A 16596-nucleotide genomic window follows, 5' to 3' on the forward strand; every position below is an offset into this window, starting at 1 on the left:
GATAAATGTTCCGACTCCTCAGTTTTATGTACTTCCGACTTCGACTCCTCTGTAATAATATGCAAATGTATTTTATACATTCCTTGAGGGAAAGAAACGCAACCTACCACAGGACTACTGTCTGGGAAGCCAACAGTCTACTGTATTGCACAGTTTAAGCAAAAGACAAACACAATGAAAACAAAGTTTTTTTTTTTTTTTTTATTAATCAATCAAGTGGCTGGATAGTAGCAGCAGGCTGTATTGCAGTCTACTGCAATACAGTAGACTGTTGGCTTCCCAGCCAGTAGTCCTGTGCTAGGTTGCGTTTCTTTCCCTCCTATAAAATACATTCGCATATTAATACAGAGGAGTCGGAAGTACATAAAACTGAGGAGTCGGAACATTTATCTACCGACTCCACAACCCTGGTTACAACACTACACACACACACACACACAATCATCTCTTAATCTCTGGGTAACAGATCGAGAACCAGTCCCACACTTTGTCAATACGAAGGTGACCTTCTGCGCCAACAAGTTCCCGACCAGCTCACAAACTTATTAGTCGGCAGAATGGCACAGCTGCGTTAAAAAAAAAAAAAAGCTCTATGATCGTGCCCACGGACTCTATGTTCATCGGTGTCCCGGAGCTGAAGAACAGTGAGTTGTTAGTGTAAACACAACATCTCCCCGTCCTTCCCCTGACACTAACTGATCGTTTGTTCTCTCTCATCGCGATCAGTGACGTGTCACGGAAAGCCATGCCCCCCAATATGTGGAAATAAAAAAATTCTGCCATCTTCGGTGCGGTCACATTACTTAAGGCTGCCATATGTCTTATTGAAGTCTTATGCTGGAGGAGCCGCGATCTCCCTCTGCCGTCAGACGGGGAGATCACAAGTCCGCTCGTCTCCTCCACACAATCTGTCTCGTAGGTGTAAAGCGACCATAAGTCAAGTGACTAGCCTGAACACAGTGCAGTTTAGGCATTTAGAATGCTAGCTTAAATCCATTTACATTGTGTGCTATGCCAGCCTCTAATATAGCAGCCAGATTTATGGGTTCAAAGCAGAAATGGCATACACAAATTTGCAGAATCAGGGACCTTTTTAAACTTTCGAGTGGAGCAGATAACAGCAAAAGCACTGTAATCTGCTCTGGAGAATCGACGTGTATTATTTTTAGGGTTAACAATACAACATTTAATGGACTTAAATAACTAATGAGTGAAAACAAAGCAATTACCATCAAAATAAGAACTCCACAGCTACTGGTGTCCTGTTTTCTGTGGTTTAGAAAGCATATTTTCCATTGGACAACCTCATCTTTGCGAGTGACCTTACGCAGGAACAAACTATTTTTGAAATATTAAAAATATATAAATGTTTTTAATTAAACAACTTTTTTACTAGACACACTTACCCCCAGTTATTGAGCAATGTGAATGCATATGCAAATTCTGCTCCCATTGGGTCGATGATAATCATGACCTGCTCTGTCATGCATTTTAAATTTTTGGGTAAACAATTCACATTCACAAATTTGGACTCTATAAAGCAGATGCACTCTGCACAGTCATTGTGTTAAAGTTGAATATCTATATACACACACACATAAGCTTGAAACCTGGCAGGGATTGACCAAGCCATTTGTGGTTTTGAATTGTGTCCATTGTTATGATGTAACCCAAGTTTGGCATAAAATTGAGATTAATACCATTTACGACTTTTGCTTAGTTATTCAGATTTAACTTTAAAGAGAACATGGCAAACCTATATACATGACAGAATAAACTAAAGCCCTGTACACGCGATCGGTCAAACCGATGAGAACGGTCTGATGGATTTTTCCCATTGGGAAAGAACGCGGTGACTTAAAACACGACGTGCTGAGAAAAATTATGTTCAATGCTTCCAAGCATGCGTCGACTTGATTCTGAGCATGCGTGGATTTTTAACCGATGGTCGTGCCTACAAACGATTGTTTTTTTGCCATCAGTTAGGTATCCATCGCTTAAATTTAAAACAAGTTTTTTTTTTTTTTAACCAATGGATAAATAACCGATGGCTTTTGGTCTGATGAAAACGGTCCATCAGAACGTTCTCATCGGTTTGACCGATCATGTGTACGCGGCCTAAGAGTGTGAAAAGCATGAGTAAAGAAAGGTAAAAATAGAAAAAAACATTCCACTAAAATCCAGTGTTGTCCAAAGTTTATGGGACACACCCAAATGTCCTCTGGAAAAATATCCTGTGCAAACGGATTTAAATTAAGTTAGTAATCAATGTGAAATATTTCTTAGATATAGCTGTAACCACGATGAGTAACCCACCTTTCCAAGTTTTTCTATTTGCCCATTGAACAACGTAGTAGCAACCACGGCACAAATTTGACAAATAGATTTCTGTGTAATAAATCCAAAATGATAATGCGGAATAAAGAGAACACAAGCACACACAGTTCACAGAAGTCACACTTACGTGCTGGTTTTTAAGTATGTGATATAGGCAAGCGTGAATTACCTGTATTTGATACAAAAGAAAATCCCTATAAGAAAACATTTGACTTGAATACATTTTCACCAGTAGTGAAATAGTTTCTTACCTCATCTACCAGCCATTTTTTTGCACGTAGTGCTTGAAATGAGGAGACAAACAGCGGGTAAGGCCCCACAACAGCTTCCAGTGACTTCTTTCTGCCATAACACTTGAACTGGGGAGGCAGCGAAAAAAATAAAAATAAAAAAGAAGTGATTAAATGTACATTTCAGGACTAGATAAAAAGTAATGTCAAAGATTGGCTACTTTAACCACAAACTATAAAGGCCACACCAACAGGGCATGGCCGACCAACGGGGTCAAACTAGCATGAGTGCCGTAAAACAATGCCAAACAGTGGCAACTTTACCCACAAACTCAAAAAAGACCATACCAACAGGGCAAGGCCAAACATATGACCAACGGGGTCAATCTAAAACGACCTCTCTTTTTTTATGGTGCGCACGACATTCCGAGAAGTATCTATATAGGGCTTAAAATTTAAGATTGACTTTCAAATACATGTATAAACTATAAATAAAATTATATAATGCATGGAGATTAAAGCGGGGGTTCACCGGCACATGACACTTTTTACCCTTAGATGGATGCTCGTTTTGTCTAGGGGAATCGGCTAGTTGTTTTAAAATATGAGCTGTACTTACCGTTTACGAGATGCATCTTCTCCGCCGCTTTCGGGTATGGGCTGCGGGACTGGGCGTTCCTATTGTGATTGACAGTCTTCCGAGAGGCTTCCGACGGTCGCATCCATCGCGTCACGATTTTCCGAAAGAAGCCGAGCGTCGGTGCGCAGGCGCAGTATAGAGCCGCACCGACGTTCGGCTTCTTTCGGCTACTAGTGACGCGATGGATGCGACCGTTGGAAGCCTCTCGGAAGACTGTCAATCAAGAAGGAACGCCCGCTCCCGAAGACCAATACCCGGAAGCGACGGAGAAGATGCATCTCGAAAACGGTAAGTACAGCTCATATTTTAAAACTAGCCAATTCCCCTAGACAACACGAGCATGAAGCTAAGGGGATTGTTTGAAAAAACAGTTTTATGGGTGAACTCCCGCTTTAAACAGTGACAACATGTGGTGGGAACAAAACCATTAAATTATATATTTACATACATCTTAAGTAGATACTGAGTTTTCTTGTACCTTCGTGTTATCTTTCAGTACTTCTGGAGCAAAATGTCTCTGTAGAGGGGTATTGGTACAGCTGTGACCTTTAGGTGTCTCCATAGCTTTATCATCACCTTCCTTGTCCTCACTTTTTGACCTCAGGAAAGGCTTTAGGTGGTCAACATTGTATTTTGTCTTTAAAGGCACGCCATCAGAATTCAACAATGTGACCAGCTTCCCATTCTACACAATGTGAATTGTGTAAGGGCCATTGAAGTCTGGTTCTATCCTTCCTCCTTTCCAGCCTTGTTTTCTCATGTTGAACAGCATTACCTCTTGCCCAACGGTATAAATTAAGTTTTTATACTTTCTGTATTTTTTTTTAGCATGGGCTTCCTTTTGTCTGTTCTGAGACTTGGAGATACTTGCTCCATGAAGGAAACATAAGTAGTCTCATTGGGAGAATGATCTTAGAAAGCGTAAAAAAAAAAAAAAATATTCAGTGGTTTCAAAAAATAAAATGAATATATTTAAATTAACCTAAAAGTAATGAAAATAAAACGTAATGAAAATTCTCAAATGCAGGTGCACAACGTCACATAAAGCTGTATTGACTTTGCAAGTCTAGGAAGAGAACAGGCTATAAACTTATAGACAAGTCATGCATCCTTAAATCACTGCAACTCCACTGCATATATGAGCACAGAAGGAAAAAACTAACCGGCATTTCAACAGGAACGTCGGCAGGGAAAACTGCCTCCCTTCTATACATTAATTGAAAAGGGGAACATTTCATGGTTGTTTGCATTTTTGACCGCAAAGAAAATAATGTAGGTTCCAAATACTTATCCCAATCATCCTGCTTCTCATTGACCACTTTCATTAGAGCTCTAGAGTGACAAAAAAAATAATAATAAATTGTAATATATATATATATATATATATTACAAACAGGGGCGGACTGACAACTCATAGGGCCCCCGGGCAATAGAAGATCATGGGGCCCCCTGTGTCCCCCACCCCCACCTACACAAAGCCCTACCTACCTAAATCATGGGGCACACAGTAAGGCACACAGCAGGGCACAGGCACATCACAGGGCGCACAGCAGGGAACAACACAGGGTATGGAACACACAGTAGGGTACATCACAAGGCACACAGGAAAGCACATCATGGGGAAAAGAGCACATCAGGGGGTACACAGCAGGGCACTGAGAACATCGAAGGGCATGGGGCACATCAGGTGGTACACAGCAGTTTATTATGCTGTACACAGCAGGGCACACAAATTTTTTAGCACAGCATGGTGCATCACAGGGGGCACAGGGAACATCAGTGGGTACACAGCAGGGCATGCAGCACATCACAGGGCATGTGACACATAGTAGGGTACACAGCAGAGCACAGGGTACATCAGGGAGTAGACAGCAGGGCACAGAGCACATCACAGGGCACACAGTAGGGAACATCATGGGTCACAGGGCACATTAGGCGGTACACAGCAGGGCACATCACAGGGCATGTGGTACACAGTAGGGCACATCAGGGAGTACACAGCACATTACAAGGCACATAGTAGGTCACATCAGGTGGTACACAGCACATTGGGCACATAGCAGAGCAAAGGACACATCACAGGGCATGTGGCACACAGTATGGCACATCTGGGGGGTACACAGCAGGGCACATCACAGGAAACCGGGAACGCAGTAGGGCAAATAGCAGGGCACAAACCAAAACACAGGGCACACAGCAGAGCACTGGGATCCTCCAGACACAGGACAATGTCTCTCAGAGCAGCCGTGGAAGAAGAAGGCACAGGGGGACACTGTGGGTGGGTGGAAGATAAGGGAGGAACGAGAGACTATCACCGAGGGAACTCCTGCGGTCCCTATTGGGGCTGAGCCCCCTACACCTGTACTGTTTGCGCGCCACCCGCTCCCACAATGACGGCCATCATGGTACCTCCAGACAGGGACGTACCTAGAGCATTTGGCACCCAGGGCGGATTCTATATCTGGCAACCCCCCCCCACTTTAAAATGTAAACACACCCCACTGTGCCCCCTGCACATCCCTTAACATTACACAGCACCCTGCACCTCTGGACCCCTTTACATTACACAGCACCCTGCACCTCTGGGCCACTTTACATTGCACCCCTTAACATTACACAGCACCCTGCACCCCTGGGCCCCTTTACATTACACAGCACCCTGCACCTCTGGGCCCCTTTACATTACATAAACCCCCCCAGCTTTGGACCCCCCCCCCCATGCTACACAGTCACCTCTCCCCCCCCATGCTACACAGTCACCTCCCCCCCCCCATGCTACACAGTCCCTCTCCCGCCCCCCCTGCTACACAGTCACCTCTTCCCCCCCCCATGCTACACAGTCACCTCTCCCACCCCCATGCTACACAGTCACCTCTCCCCCCCCCCATGCTACACAGTCACCTCTCCCCCCCCCATGCTACACAGTCACCTCTCCCCCCCCCCCATGCTACACAGTCACCTCCCCCCCCCCCCATGCTACACAGTCACCTCCCCCCCCCCCATGCTACACAGTCACCTCTCCCCCCCCATGCTACACAGTCACCTCCCCCCCCCCATGCTACACAGTCACCTCTCCCCCCCCCCCATGCTACACAGTCACCTCTCCCCCCCATGCTACACAGTCACCTCTCCCCCCCCCCATGCTACACAGTCACCTCTCCCCCCCCCCATGCTACACAGTCACCTCTCCCCCCCCATGCTACACAGTCACAACCTCCCCCCCCTTCCTACACAGTCACAACCTCCCCCCCCTTCCTACCTTATTCACGCACAGGGAGAGACACACCACTGTTGAACAGAGGGCGGGAAATACTGAAGTTAACTTTTCATAATGACAATGCTAATGATTGGTTGCTAGGACCACCTAGCAACCAATCACCTGCTAGTTTACTCCAGAACTTCCCATCCTCTATTCAGGCTGCCCCGCTGTCTCTCTCCCTAACCTGCTGTACCAGCTACCAGAGAGAAAGAGAGACAGTGTGTTTTTCCTGCTCCTGTCTGGTGGCGTGTCACCCGGGCAGTTGTACAGTCTGCACTAGGGCTGCGCATCTTCACCGGTCTCACGATTCGATGCGATTACGATTATCAAGTCCACGATTCGATTCGATTCGATTCCGCGATGCATCACGATGCATCACGATTGCAGTGCAAGTGCGCATGGCTCTCCCCCCAAAATACTAAATGAGATGATCAAAGACTGCAGACGTGGTACAGGAGATGATCAAAGACTGTAGACATAGTACAGGAGATGATCAGAGACTGCAGACATAGTACAGGAGATGGTCAGAGACTGCAAACATGATACAGGAGCTGATCAGAGACTGCAGACATAGTACAGGAGCTGATCAGAGACTGCAGACATAGTACAGGAGATGGTCAGAGACTGCAGACATAGTACAGGAGATGGTCAGAGACTGCAGACATAGTACAGGAGATGGTCAGAGACTGCAGACATAGTACAGGAGATGATCAGAGACTGCAGACATAGTACAGGAGATGGTCAGAGACTGCAGACATAGTACAGGAGATGGTCAGAGACTGCAGACATAGTACAGTAGATGGTCAGAGACTGCAGACATAGTACAGGAGATGGTCAGAGACTACAGACATAGTACAGGAGATGATCAGAGACTGCAGACATAGTACAGGAGATGGTCAGAGACTGCAGACATAGTACAGGAGATGATCAGATACTGCAGACATAGTACAGGAGATGATCAGATACTGCAGACATAGTACAGGAGATGATCAGAGACTGCAGACATAGTACAGGAGATGGTCAGAGACTGCAGACATAGTACAGGAGATGGTCAGAGACTACAGACATAGTACAGGAGATGATCAGAGACTGCAGACATAGTACAGGAGATGGTCAGAGACTGCAGACATAGTACAGGAGATGGTCAGAGACTGCAGACATAGTACAGTAGATGGTCAGAGACTGCAGACATAGTACAGGAGATGGTCAGAGACTACAGACATAGTACAGGAGATGATCAGAGACTGCAGACATAGTACAGGAGATGGTCAGAGACTGCAGACATAGTACAGGAGATGATCAGATACTGCAGACATAGTACAGGAGATGATCAGATACTGCAGACATAGTACAGGAGATGATCAGAGACTGCAGACATAGTACAGGAGCTGATCAGAGACTGCAGACATAGTACAGGAGATGGTCAGAGACTGCAGACATAGTATAGGAGATGGTCAGAGACTGCAGACATAGTACAGGAGATGATCAGAGACTGCAGACATAGTACAGGAGATGATCAGAGACTGCAGACATAGTACAGGAGATGATCTCAGTGTTTGTATATGCCGCGCTCATGTGACTGCCCAGAACGGCCCGCCAATTCGGCACCCCTAATATATATATATATATAAAATTTGTCCATATTAGAATGTGTTTTCTACCCGCTTAAACCACTGTGTAGCCAGACAGTACTGGGACCCCTGTTCTTTTGAGCTCCAACCCTATTGCATGGTCTGCTTTGGCTATGGTTACTCTATTAATGGTGGAGCTGGGAGACAGCATGGGGAGCAGAAAGTGTTACACAACAGTGAATGTATGAAATATTTAATATCATTTTCATTCTTCTATTTTGTCTGTAGTGACATTAAAAAAAACAGTTTGTCTCTGAATAAAAACTGCAGTAGAAGAAACTTTCCCTGGGTCTGTGATTCCTACCACATGTTATTTTAAACGTTTTCATTACCTTGAAAACTTAGCTCTTGCTTCTACCAAAACACGCAGCAATATTTTCTTTCTTCTTATGTCATGCTGCCTGAACATGGCCATAAAGCTGAGAGGAGTGAGAGAGCAGGTAGCTGAAATGCAGCTCTGTTCTTGGCTTGTCCCGGGATACAGGAAGAAGCCAGCAGATTGATGGTTAAACACTCGGCTCTGCCCCCTGATCTGTTTGATGTGGACGTTCTCTCTCTCCTATCATCTCTCACGTCTCACATCTCTCCTGGCTTCAGCCCCTCCCGCCTCTCCTCTGAGCTCGATAGATACAGTCAGTGGGCGGGGCTGGAGGGACGCGAGAGCTCAGAGCAAAAAGGAGAGAGGTGGGTTCGGGAAGTCACACAGCAGTAGGAAACAGTAGGAAATTAGCTATAGGCTGCACGGAGCGCTCTCCCGCGAGGGGGCGGGGCTAGGCATCGATTATTACGATCGCCTGCATCGGAATCGCATCGGGGACACCCGAATCGCGATGCACCGATGCATCGATTAAATTCGACACCCCTAGTCTGCACCCGGTTCAAGCACCCTGTCACACAGCCATCACCTGAGCATTGCCCCTAGTGTGTGGCACCCGGAGGCGGACCGCCACCCCCCTCAGAGGTACCCCACTGCCTGCAGCAAAAATAGCACTGAATACCTCTCACAGCACGCTGCTTCCCGCCGACCCCTCCTCTCGTCCTAGGTGATGTTATCTACAAGCACCTGGGGTGGACGGGAGGGAAGGAGGAGCTGGCAAGGAGCAGCGCGCTGTGAGAGGTATTATCACAGCCGCTGCGTCCTGCTGAATGATTCCCTGCGCGTTGTATGTATTACCAAATACGGATGCAGATGCTCTCACGGGCCCCCAAGTGGCACGGGCCCTCGGTCCGTGCCCGAATGGTCAGTCCGCCCCTGATTACAAAACAAGTTTACTTAACACGACATTTACAGCTCTCTAGAAAACAGTCATGCAACCAGCCCCATACTAAACACAAGTCCTATGCTTAACCACTTGCATGTAAGCCCGCGTACACACGATAGGTTAAACTGATGAGAACGGTCTAATAGACCTTTTTAGATCGGACCAAACCGATCATTTGTGGGCGCCATCGGTTAAAAAAAAGCCAACTTGTTTTAAATTTAACCTATAGGTCAAAACCGATCGTTAGTAGGCACGACCATCGGTTAAAAATCACTGGATGCTCAGAATCAAGTCGACGCATGCTTGGAAGCATTAAACTTCATTTTTTTCAGCACATCGTTGTGTTTTAAGTCACCACGTTCTGACACAATCGTTTTTTTTAACCGATGCTGTGTAGACGCGACGGACAATTAGTCAGCTTCATCGGTTAACCAATGGAAATGGTCCATCAGACCGTTCTCATCGTGTGTACGCGGCATAACTCTTAGGACCCATACAGCAGACATGTTCGGTCGTGTGTACGACCGACCGGAAAAATGTCCGGCGGATCGGACAGGTTTCCAAGCATGCTAAGAAACATGTCCGCTGGAAGCCTGTCCGGCTTACCGGACATGTCCGCTCGGCCGAAAGCCCTCGCATGCGTCGAAGTGATTCGACGCATGCGTGGAAGCATTGACCTTCCAGGGTCGCGCACGTCGCCACGACACCGCGTTTGTTTTCCGCTGGGATTTTGGTCTGATGGTGTGTACAGCCATCAGACCAAAATCCGGCAGCGGACATGTCCGATTAAAACGGTCCGCGGACCGTTTTCATCGGACAGATCCGCTGGTGTGTACGAGGCCTTATAGCTTTTCTACTACAATTCGATTTTTTAAGTACACTTACCTGATTAACAAACTCTCTGCCTTAGTCAGACAGGATTCTTTGGGGACATGCGTGTCTATATATCATAGAGCAAAGGTGTTGTCCCACTTCAGCAGCAGTTTTAGATTTTAGTGGGAACGCCTCCACCCACTTTGAAAAATAATCTGTTGCCGTGAGTATATATATATTTCCGTTAACAGTTTTGGGCAGAGGTCCCATTAGGTCGATGCCAAAGAGTTCCCACACATTTGACACCTAATAGGATTGAATAAATAATTCTCAAATGTATGTATGAATGATACATGTTGACGCTTATCATATCTATTTTGTAAAAATAAAAAACACAGTTTTAACAATTTACCTTAATACACTGCAGTGGCTGGCTACCTTTCAATGGTTTTCCCACCTTCTGACACTGCTCACATTCGAGAACCTTGAAGAAAACAATTGTTAAAATGTGTACAGCTTTTGTGTGTGTGTGTGAATACACATTTTTTTTAGATTGCATACCCAGTTGTCAATGTGTACAGTCATTGCATTCCAGTAAAATCTGGAGCACACGGCAGAGCGCGTTTTTAGTATGCCAGTATGACCGCCAATAGGGTTAGTGTGAAATTAACGAAATATGCGGTTTGCCTCATCTTTGTTTTGAATGGCAATTCTATTGCCATAGAAGAGCTTTCCGTCTATAAAACAAAATAGACATTAAAATATAAATGGGAAGGAGCGGTATACACGCGGCTCCTCTCACCGTTCCAAAGATGCTGCTGACAGGAGATTTTTTTTCTCTCCCGCCAGCGCATCGCCTCAGTGTGAAAGCCCTCAGGCTTTCACATTGAGTAGGCAGTGAAGGAGTTTTTTAGGCGGTATAGCAGCGCTATTTTTAGCGCTGTACCGCCTGAAAAACTCCTCAGTGTGAAAGGGGTCTAAAAGACAAATGCCAAGTATATTTTGCAGCCACCTAATTGCAAATATAGTGAACATTTAACAGCTGATAAACTAAGTGTAAAAAAAATAAAAAATAAAAATGGTCTTTAGAAAGAAGAAAAAAAAAAAACACACACACACACACACACACACACACACACACACACACCTCATAAATTAAAAAAAAAAATCTGATATTACTCACTAGTTGGTGGAGTCAGATATATCGGGACTGCAATGCAACTGACCGAAACCAAATGCAAAGCCCGTGATGAAAAAAAAGGAAAAAAAAAAGAGAAAAAAAAGGGAAGATGCATAGATAAAAATGTATATTAAATGCTATATGGACCATCAACATTTCAAAGAGCATAACAGTGGTGACAAATGATACTCACTAGTCGGGGAGTCCGATAGATCGGGACTGCAATGCAAGTGACCGAAACCAAATGCAAAGCCTGTGATGGGAAAATAAAAAATTATGTGCTTTGAACTCAAGATTAATGCCACACCACACTGAGTGAAAAACGTATATAGCGCTGCACATGCGAACTGAATCGCCTCTGGGCGCTTTGACCAGTTCTCCTTTAAACTTAAAAGAGATGGGTTTTGATCTTTATCCTAAAGGCCAAGTGGTTCTCCTCCAACCGAATGGAGGTTGGTAAAGCGTTCCAAAGTCAAGGGCCCAGGACAGCAAATCTTCTTTCTCCTTTGGACTTGTATCTGGTTTTGGGGATTTGGAGTAGATTTTGGTTGGAGGATCGCAGAACGCGATTGGGGTTGTAAGCCTTTATTTTTTCGCACAGATATTTGGGTGCATTTCCCAAAATACATTTATGCGTCAGACAGAGTGCTTTGAAAGTGATTCTGTCTTTTACTGGCAGCCAGTGCAGGCTTCTCAGTGAGGGCGAGATTGATTCCCAAGGTTTTTTCCCAGTCACCAGTCGCGCGGCCGTATTCTGAACGACCTGCAGGCGAGTGATTTGGTACTTTGGGAGTCCGAGGTAGAGGGCATTTGCATAATCAAGTCTGGAGTTAACAATTGTTCCCACCACGACTGCCATGTCCTCTTTGGGAATAAATGGAATAAGTCTGCAAAGTAGGCGCAGCAGATGGTGGGATCCGCTGACTACTGACCCTATTTGTGCATCCATTGTCATGTTGGGGTCAAAGATGACTCAGAGACTTTGGTGCTAGGGGTGATGATTTTGCCCAAAATGGGTGGAGGTGTCCAGGGTCTTGCCGGTTGATTCTTTCGATTGGCGTGAAACAGGAGAAGTTCTGTTTTTGAGCCGTTAAGTTTAAGATAACTCTTTCTCATCCAGTTCTCTATCAAAGAGGCATTTCTCTAGACCGAGATGATGATCCTTTTTGTTGCAGATGCGAAAGTACAATTGTGTGTCATCCGCATAAGAGTGGCAGAGCAGCTTTTGGCTGCTGATGATTTCAAAAAGGGGGCAAAGATAGATATTAAACAGCACCGGGGACAGAGGGGATCCTTGAGGGACTCCACATGACACCGTGCGTTTTTCAGAAATGAACGGTCCCAGTTTCACTACGTGTGATCGCTTTTCCAAAAAAGAGGAGAACCAGGATAAGTCACCTTCCGTGACTTTGGCTACTTCGGCTAGCCGAGTCAGCAATAGTTTGTGGTCTACCGTGTCAAAAGCTGCGCTGAGGTCCAACAGTACTAGAAGACAAGATTCTCCTTCGTCTGCGGCCTCGAGAGCATCATCCCATATTTTGAGCAATGCTGTTTCTGTCCCGCGCCCTGGACGGAAACCCGATTGAAAAGGATCGAGCAAATTATGGGTGTCTAAATGCTGTTGCACCACCACTTTCTCCATTACCTTGGAGAAGACGTTCAGACCTGTTATGGGACGACTATGTTCAGGGTCCTTGGGGGTCCAGGGTGGGCTTCTTTAGGATGGGTTTGATTATACCTTGTTTCAACAGGGTGGGCACTATGCCCACCCTGAATGACTGGTTAATCAGCTGCTTGATGGGGGGGGGGGGGGGTGCCAGAATATCGGCACATTCTTTGAGCAGTTTGGTGGGGAAAATATCATTAGGTGCTGTGCTATTACGCAGGGCGCTGATGATATTTTTAGTGGCCTCGATGGAGATGGGTTTTAGAGTAAACATTGTTGCTTGCGGCTGATTTCTGTGGGAATTGGGCGGTTGACTGAGGGGGGGATTGACAGTGATATTGTTTTCCTGAATGCTTTCACGGATCCTTTCAATTTTGTTAAAGTAATCCGATAATTCATTGCAAAATTCTTGGGTATCAGAATTGGGGGCTTCCAGACAGTCTGGAATTATGGTCTGGGTGACTAACTTGAAGAGTTTGCGGGGACGGTTTAGGGCATAGGTGATCTTGGAAAAAAATTTTTTTTTTGGCCTTGAAAATTTCTTTGTTTTTTCCTTGTAGATGGTGGTTTTCGTCTGCAGTGCTTCTTTTCCAAGCTGCCTCCGCTCTTCTACGTTCTTGCTTAAGCAACAACAGCTGGTTGTTAAACCAGCGGGAGTTGTATTTCCGGATGCAGGTTTTGCGTTTGGGCGCTACCCAGTCGGCTGACTGTAGTAGAGCTGTGTTAATGGCATCCAGGGTTTCCGTGGCTGATGGATTGGTTTTAGTTTATTCCCTAATGTTGTTTTGAAGAGTTCCGAATGGAGCTTCTCCTGAGATCTTGTCGTGTGTTATCACTGGTTTTGATGCTTTTGTTAAAGGGGCATTTTTGGTAATCATGAATTTGATTACATGGTGATCTGTCCATGGTAGCGGCTCATTTTCCAGATCTTGTCTGAAAATAAGATCGAGCGTGTGACCTAAAGCATGTGTGGGCCCACATACTAGCTGCTGCAGACCTAGTCCTTCAATGCAGGCAACGGCCACGGGATCCTGTGAGGAGTTGGCCCAAAGGTTGAGATCCCCAAGCAGCAAACGATGTTTGCCGTTTAGTGTATAAGTGGAAATGAATTCTGTCAAGGTGAGGAGCTGCGATTTTGGACCCGGTGGTCTATAGCAGAGTAGAATATCAAGGGTTTCCATGAATGGAAGTGCATTTTGAAAAACTGGTTTAGTGATCGAGAGACAACTCTTATGGATCACTGCCAGGCCTCCTCCTCTTTGCCCCACTCTGTTTTCTGTTATTATGCGATAGTTCTCTGGCACCAGTTCATCTAGAATGGTGTTACAGTCAGCTGTGAGCCAGCTTTCTGTAATAGACAGTATAAATCGCACTGTAGGATAAGCTCATGAGTTTCTACTCGGTGTCTTACTGCAGATCTTGTATTGACCAGAGCGCATGATATGTGCTTTGGTTTAGATAAGCAGGTGTAGTGCTTAACGGACGATCGTTGATTGATTCTAAGCATTCGTTCAATTCAATTTTTGGTGGCGGCCGGTAATAGAGGCAAATGACTTTAGACCCCAGATGGTTGCTGCCGAGTAACTCAGTTTAGTCATGGTTACTGACGCGCTGGGGGGCAGATGCCTATAAAAAGGGGGGGGGGTTCCAGCAATGCTAGGGGGAAGATTCACTGAATCCTACCTCCCCGTTTGATCCAGAGGAAGGCGAAAAACCCCTGTCCGTGCTATGGCAATGTGCCGTGGCAGGGGAAAAAAATTCCTTCCTGACCCCCCTGGGGGCGATCGGACGTGGCCCTGGATCAAATACTGAGCAAGACGAGTAGTGGTGACCTTGAAGGGAGAGGGGGGGGTACCCAATTGGTGGTTATTGGGTTATGGCCTGGGGTGAGAGGTAAAGGTACCCCAATTTCAGGTGCACCAGGATGGCTGCTCCCTAAGGATCGGTGCCCCAGGCGATCTACCTGTATCCGGGGGGAAAACCGCGGGGGGAGACCTAGGGGGGTTGGGGGATTTTGGTTGTTTTTTGGATTAATGGTGAGGCTTTGGCTGGGTATAGGCAAGGGTCCATGTCAGGCCGTGGCAGAAGCCGTGGACTTTCCTGGCTAGGTATGCGGCCTCCACAAGCCACCAACGGGATGGATGCGGCCTCCACAAGCCACTAATGGGATGGTAAAGGGGTCGGGGGTATCTGTGAGAGGATGGGGGTCCTCTTAGGTAATTCTGGGCCATTTAGGGGGGGATTGCTGGCTGATTACTGATTACAACAGAACTTTTAACCTAGAAGATATGCAGAACATAATTTTTTGATTTTACATTTCAATGGGTATCAGAGTATATCTTAAATTTTCTTCATTTGTATTCACAGATCATAGTATTGAGAGCACATCCTCTCCATCACATAACTTGGGAACTGCTAATCATCCATCCATATAATACATGTCGATGTGCACCGTGACTCATGCATATAATACATGTGCACCGTTAATCATCTATAAAATACATGCCCTGTACTCAGTCAGCCCTGAAGGGGGATAAGATAAAAGCATAAACGTGTACTTACAAAAGAGTAGAAATAAGAGGGTCCTTCAATGAATCTATCACAAAACATCAAAATCTGCACCAATACCGTGGCAAATTGTTTGTGTTATTTAGTTAAATAGAAAAACCTGCCCATCAACATTGAAAATGCCGCCCATTAACATTTAAAAACCAGCCCTGCAGACGTGTAGTTTATTAACCACTTCCTTACAAGGCACTTAAACCCCTTTCCTGCCCAGACCAATTTTCAGCTTTCAGCGCTGATGCATTTTGAATGACAATTGAGCGGTCATAAAACACTGTACCCAAATTAAACCTCTGCGGTTTTTATTTTTTGCACTATAAACAAAAAAATACAGAAAAGAAAAAAAAAATATATATTTTTTTTACTTTTTTTGTTCTAATATCCCAATTTTTGGTAAAAAATAAATAAATGGAGTTACACTTACCGGTAACGTCCTTTCCAGTAGTCTTTCAGGACAGCCACAATAGAGAGATATGCTCCTCCTCTTCCTCTGGGAAACACTGCACAGCCTTTAAAACCTCTCCTCCCCCTGCCAGACCTCAGTTTTTATACGAGCACCTTCGGTCAGCTGGGGAGACACAAGAACATGTTGGTAATCCATAGATAAACATCAATCTCATACTATGTTCCTGGACTTAAACAATCCTTCCAAAACTTCGGGTGGGTAACCAGGGCTGTCCTGAAAGACTACTGGAAAGGACGTTACCGGTAAGTAACTCCATTTTTACCTTCTCGTCTTTCAGGACAGCCACAATAGAGAGGATCATCGAGCACTTACCAATTAGGGCGGGACTACAGCTTGCAGAACCTTTCGCCCAAAGGCCTGCTCGCCTGCTGACACCAAGTCTACTCTATAGTGCTTGACGAAGGTGGTGTAGCTGGACCAAGTTGCTGCCTTGCATATTTGTTCTGGCGTAGCTCCAGCACTTTCAGCCTGAGATGCAGCCACCGCTCGAGTAGAGTGTGCCTTAATTCCTGTAGGGACCTCCTCACCAGTCAAGGCATATGCCTGC

At 45.6% G+C, this 16596-nt stretch overlaps 1 protein-coding gene across 1 annotated transcript in view; it reads right to left on the bottom strand.

The window, feature by feature from the left end:
- Nucleotides 1-16350, bottom strand: part of LOC120928296 — a 31589-nt gene extending 15239 nt beyond the window's left edge. Inside the window, exons 1-6 of the mRNA XM_040339395.1 lie at nt 16312-16350; nt 3686-3892; nt 2589-2696; nt 2465-2506; nt 2317-2388; nt 2172-2234 (exon numbers count right to left, since the gene is read on the bottom strand). Coding sequence (XP_040195329.1) covers nt 2172-2234; nt 2317-2388; nt 2465-2506; nt 2589-2696; nt 3686-3892; nt 16312-16350 — 531 coding nt within the window. The remainder of the gene's footprint in view (nt 1-2171; nt 2235-2316; nt 2389-2464; nt 2507-2588; nt 2697-3685; nt 3893-16311) is intronic.
- Nucleotides 16351-16596: the final 246 nt, after the last annotated feature.

Source organism: Rana temporaria, chromosome 2, assembly GCF_905171775.1.
Source record: "Rana temporaria chromosome 2, aRanTem1.1, whole genome shotgun sequence".
NCBI classification, from domain to species: domain Eukaryota; kingdom Metazoa; phylum Chordata; class Amphibia; order Anura; family Ranidae; genus Rana; species Rana temporaria.